This window comes from Limulus polyphemus, unplaced genomic scaffold, assembly GCF_000517525.1.
Source record: "Limulus polyphemus unplaced genomic scaffold, Limulus_polyphemus-2.1.2 Scaffold1296, whole genome shotgun sequence".
Lineage (NCBI taxonomy): Eukaryota > Metazoa > Arthropoda > Merostomata > Xiphosura > Limulidae > Limulus > Limulus polyphemus.
This window is the reverse complement of record NW_013666906.1, coordinates 112,759-117,632: the sequence shown is the minus strand read 5'-3', so window position 1 is coordinate 117,632 and position 4,874 is coordinate 112,759. Positions and strand designations below refer to the sequence as shown.

The window sequence follows — 4,874 nt, the reverse complement described above, 5'->3', positions numbered from 1 at the left end:
ATAAATTAAGCACAATGCTATAATATTATTCACACGCCTACATCAGTTTAGGTTAAAACACACTCAAAACCCCTTAAGTACTATATACACTTCACCGTTATAAGAGGCCTAACTGTATTTCTCTGATTTGCTGACTCAAGCTGTGTTGATGAACCTTGAATCGACCAAACTGCAGCTCATAGCACAGGTTGTGGCCAATCAAAGAATGCATTAGGCCTCTACGTAACAGATTAAATTTTCTAATTTACTTTTGGGGAAAGAAAGGTATTCTGTAATATAATTTAAAGACATGTTGTAATTGTTATTAGAAACAAAATAAATAAATGTGTTAGTATTCAAAAATTGATTAATCTGCCCACATAAAGCTTATCTCTCTTCATTTGTGATGCTTCGACACATAACCTGAATTAACAGGATGTTAAAGACAAGAATATGAACTTCTGAGTTTATCCGAAGATTAAAGACAAGGATATGAACTTCTGAGTATGTCCGAAGATTAAAGACAAGGATATGAACTTCTGAATATATCCGAAGATTAAAGACAAGGATATGAACTTCTGAGTATATTCGACTGGGGCGTAGCCAACATCAAACATCTGTTATATAACCTCCAGACTGGGGCGTAGCCAACATCAAACATCTGTTATATAACCTCCAGTATGTGGCGTAGCCAACATCAAATGTATATGGATGCTGTCGGTAGGTCCATAGTTAAACTAAAATATATATGCTGTGTTGTCAAATTGGCACGCGATTCGAATGAGATTAGTTTAAATTTTGTAAAGATGGTTTGTATTTTGATTCTAATTCTAGTAAATTCGTGTTTTGTTTGCTTGCTTTTGTTGAAATTCGCGCATAGCTACTCGATGGCTAGCCGTCCCTAATTTTGAAGTGATAGACTAAAGGGAAAGTAGCCAGTCAAAAGTCATTCACCGCCAACTCTTAGGCTACTCTTTACCCATGAATAGTGGGATTGATCATAACATTATAACGCTTCCACGGCTAACAGGGCGAGCACTTTTGGTGAGGGGACTTGAGACCCGCATATTGCGAGTTGAATCTACTAACCAGCAGATCATGCCAGGCCTAACGAATTTATGTCACTAATTTTCGACGAATTTCATATTCAAAAGCTAAATAAAACAAAACAAATAAAACTTATTTTCCGTCTAATTTGTGCATGAAATTAAATGAAGTGTTGAGTCATTCATCAAGTATAGAAAGTACAGAAAGAGTTTTTGCTGCAACGATTCACGAGCCATAAATCACTTGATGCAAAGTCCGCGCACGCTAGCAACAGGCCACGCCTCATCCTACCGAATAAGGCATTAAGACGTTATTTATTATATAAATATACTCTGAAGGCTAAATTAAAGAGCAGTGAATTAACAAAGAACGGCTTGATATTTATTGTTTGTTAACTTACAGCCATATTAACATAATGTGCCTCTCTATACAAGGCTAAGCGAAATATTAACACACGTACTGAATATATAGGTTCAGTAATAAAAAAAATATATTGATGGTGTTACTTAAATTTGTACAAATTTTTTTACAGAGGAGTCTGTTAGGCAAGTTTTAAAAATTTTCGCCAATCCAAATTTCGTCACAAGGAATTTGGTTCAACACAAACTTATGAGAATATCTGACAAGATCGGCTAATATTCATAAGAAATGCATGTTGTTGTTTTTAAGTATAAATTTATTCAAAGCTATAAATTTGGCCTTATTATTCTAGAATAAGACATTTCGTAGACTCGTCTTATTGTTCGCATGACATAGCATTTGCCAAATTCAGTAATTTAATGGCATGCCCGAGATACATGTGCGGAAGCTTACATATACATAAAGTAGTCCCAAAGCTAACACATCATATTAATTGCATGCCTGGTACTTGTGCGGAGGCTTACAAGTATGTAAAGAAGTCCCAAAGCTATCATATCACAGCGCGTTCGGGCAATGTGATACTGTAGAATATGAAAGTGTGCAATGATTTGCATATGAATTACTTCTTGATATCGTTTTCTCCCGCTTCTGTTATCAAGATTATAATGATCTAAGATGATCCTCCTTTTCCCAGGATACTCTTTGGTTTCAAACATGGCAAATAACTTCTACAGCTTAACGCAACACTGACTAGAATAGCGTAGCACTCGACAAATCACGTTGATGTGTGTAAAGCAATTTTCCTCTGCTGTTGTATAAATAGCATGATAAATGGTGTAACCCAAAACTCCCAACGGACAATTCTCTATCTCGTATAACTTACATCACGGTTCGGAGAGCCACTGATTTCTGATGTTAGATTTATGAAGAAAACAAACTGTGGTTTCTTTGTCAATTACATTTTACTGTTTTTTAAATGACATGCATCACACGAGATAAAAGAATTAAGTTTATCTGATGATTTATTACCATAGAAAGTAATTGACTTAGTTGTTTGGAGTAATCTTTGGTCCTTTGGGCTTAATTCTTGAAACAGATGAGTCACAGCAGACATGGCGGTTTTTCAAGTGAAATTAAAAGGAGTATCCAAACAACAGCTGTATTCGTACAGTCAAATTCATAATTAGGTTGTTCGTAGAAAGAGAAACAGGTAAAAAATGTATATTTATGTCATAAAGATTTGTTTGTTTGTAATTTCCCACAAAGCTACACGAGGGCTATCTGCGCTAGCCGTCCCTAATTTAGCAGTGAAAGACTAGAGGGAAGGCAGCTAGTCATCACTATCCACCGCCAACTCTTGGATTACTCTTTTACCAACGAATAGTGGGATTGACTGTCATATTATAACGCCTCAATGGCTGAAAGGGCGAGCATGTTTGGTAGGACGGGGATTCGAACCCGCGAACCGCAGATTGCCAGTCTAGTGCCCTAACCACCTGGCCATGCGGGGCCGTCAAGAAAAAGAACAGAAGTTTAAGTTATACATCTTTAGTTAAAATATTCTAAGTGTGTATTTGTATAATATTAGAATATTCAATATTTCATGAGCAGTTTGTTTGAGCGAAAAGTTGCACGATGAGCTAGCTGCACCGTGTTCGCCGCGAGATCTATCCTCAGCTTTTAGTAGTGTTATAAGCACTTAGGCTTACCTCCGAGCCACAGGGAAACGATAAATTGTTCTCTGACGTATGAATAACTATGAACTTCTCTAAATTTTTAGGTTAGTACAGTTTGGTCGAAATCATTGGCGAAGTCTTATAACTTATATAAATTGCCTTGAAAGCTGCTTGAACTTTTACTCGAAATATGCATTTTTCACATATTTTAATAGGATATTATCCGAAATAAATCACGTTTTGGAACTACTTCGCCACAGTGCAAGAATAACAGAATTATAGAATGAGTTATGTGTTGTTGTTTTTTTCAGGGCCTGGAAATCGTACTGTCGAACTAGTGACGCTATCAAGCTGTATAATAACTGTTTCAGTGGTACATAGCAAAACGATTTATATTAATTAATACAAGGCAACGAATAGAATTTCTTTATCATCACAATATACATGTAGCCAACATCAAATATCTGTTATATAACCTCCAGTCTGTGGCGTAGCCAACATCAAATATCTGTTATATAACCTCCATGGTCATGTACATCGTAATATACAACCTACACAGGCTAGACTTGGATATAAGAAATTATATATATAACGAAGCCTGGAACTTGATCAAAGGTTGAAGTAGATTTCTGAGGCCTATCTGTTATATAACCTCCAGTCTGTGGCGTAGCCAACATCAAATATCTGTTATATAACCTCCAGTCTGTGGCAGAAATTTGAGGGAGGAAAATATCCTACCATATGATACATTGCACGTAATATTTCGTAATATCATCTGTCAATCAAACCGCTCTGCATGCTGATTGAGTTCCAGCGCGGCAGCCAGGTGTCATTATGAATACCAGTCAACTTGTTTGTGTGTTTAAAGCGCAAAGCCACACAATGAGCTATCTGCTCTGTCCACCTCAGAGAATTGAATCCAGGATTTCAGCATAATAAGTTCGTAAACGTACCACTGGAGGACAATAGCAATCGGAGAATGGTCGGATATAACGACTGGAATATTTGGGTTATGCAGCTACTTGTTAATACCACTTACAGAAACTACAGGAACTTTCTGACTGCATTTGTTCTGGAACGTTTGACTGGTAAGTGATTTCAGAATTTATATATTCGGTTTTATTGATGTCGGCATATATAAAAATATCATCCCCAACTGGCCGCTGTTCTTAACACGTGAATATTGTACAGCTACATTATACCTTTTTTCAATGTATCAAGCTACAGTGTGAAACATCTTCAGTTCGTTTTATGTGAATGAATTTCAACCACAGTGACTCATTTGTGGGCGCTGAGGAGTTTATATTAAGTACGGAAACATTCAATAAATTTACATATACATAATTTCACTCAAATAGCGCTGAAATCAACCCGAAATCAAAATTTACGATTTTTTAAAAACAAAATTATGTATAAAGGCATACAAATAAAACATTTGTATTTAATACATTTCAGTTCTAAAGTAGTTTTCTGGAGTTCTTTTAATATCTGAAGAAACAACTACATGTATATATATTATTTTTTCTATTTTTTTAATTCAATGGTGAAATATTGCCCGCGTGGCGAGATATACCAGAAGGGGTAGGATAGAGTTCAACACGTTCATATAATTACTATCGCATGATCTGTAGGCTTACTTCTATAATCTTGAAGCAATTAACCCGAAGAATCCAGTCGTTATGTTCTGCTACTCTCCGATTATTTTATTAACGCTTGAATGCACTGCACTGTAAAATTCGACAAACGAGCACTTGTAATCCCTAGAAGGAACTTTATAATAGTTTATATGTGAATTTCTTGAATGTTTCCGTA

At 35.9% G+C, this 4,874-nt stretch overlaps 1 protein-coding gene across 3 annotated transcripts in view; it reads left to right on the top strand.

Annotated features, from left to right (window-relative positions):
* Positions 1–575: 575 nt before the first annotated feature.
* The window catches only part of LOC111086653 (prohormone-1-like), a 59,243-nt gene continuing 54,944 nt past the window's right edge, over positions 576–4,874 (top strand). Inside the window, exon 1 of one of the 3 annotated variants that reach the window (XR_002611388.1) lies at positions 576–699. Coding sequence is in view for 1 of the 3 variants with exons in the window: in XM_022390398.1 (XP_022246106.1) it covers positions 4,042–4,150 (109 nt within the window). In the remaining 2 variants the exon portion in view is untranslated. Of the gene's footprint in view, positions 700–4,012; positions 4,151–4,874 lie in introns of those variants that run through there. The other 2 variants (XM_022390398.1, XR_002611389.1) reach the window with 2 other exon arrangements.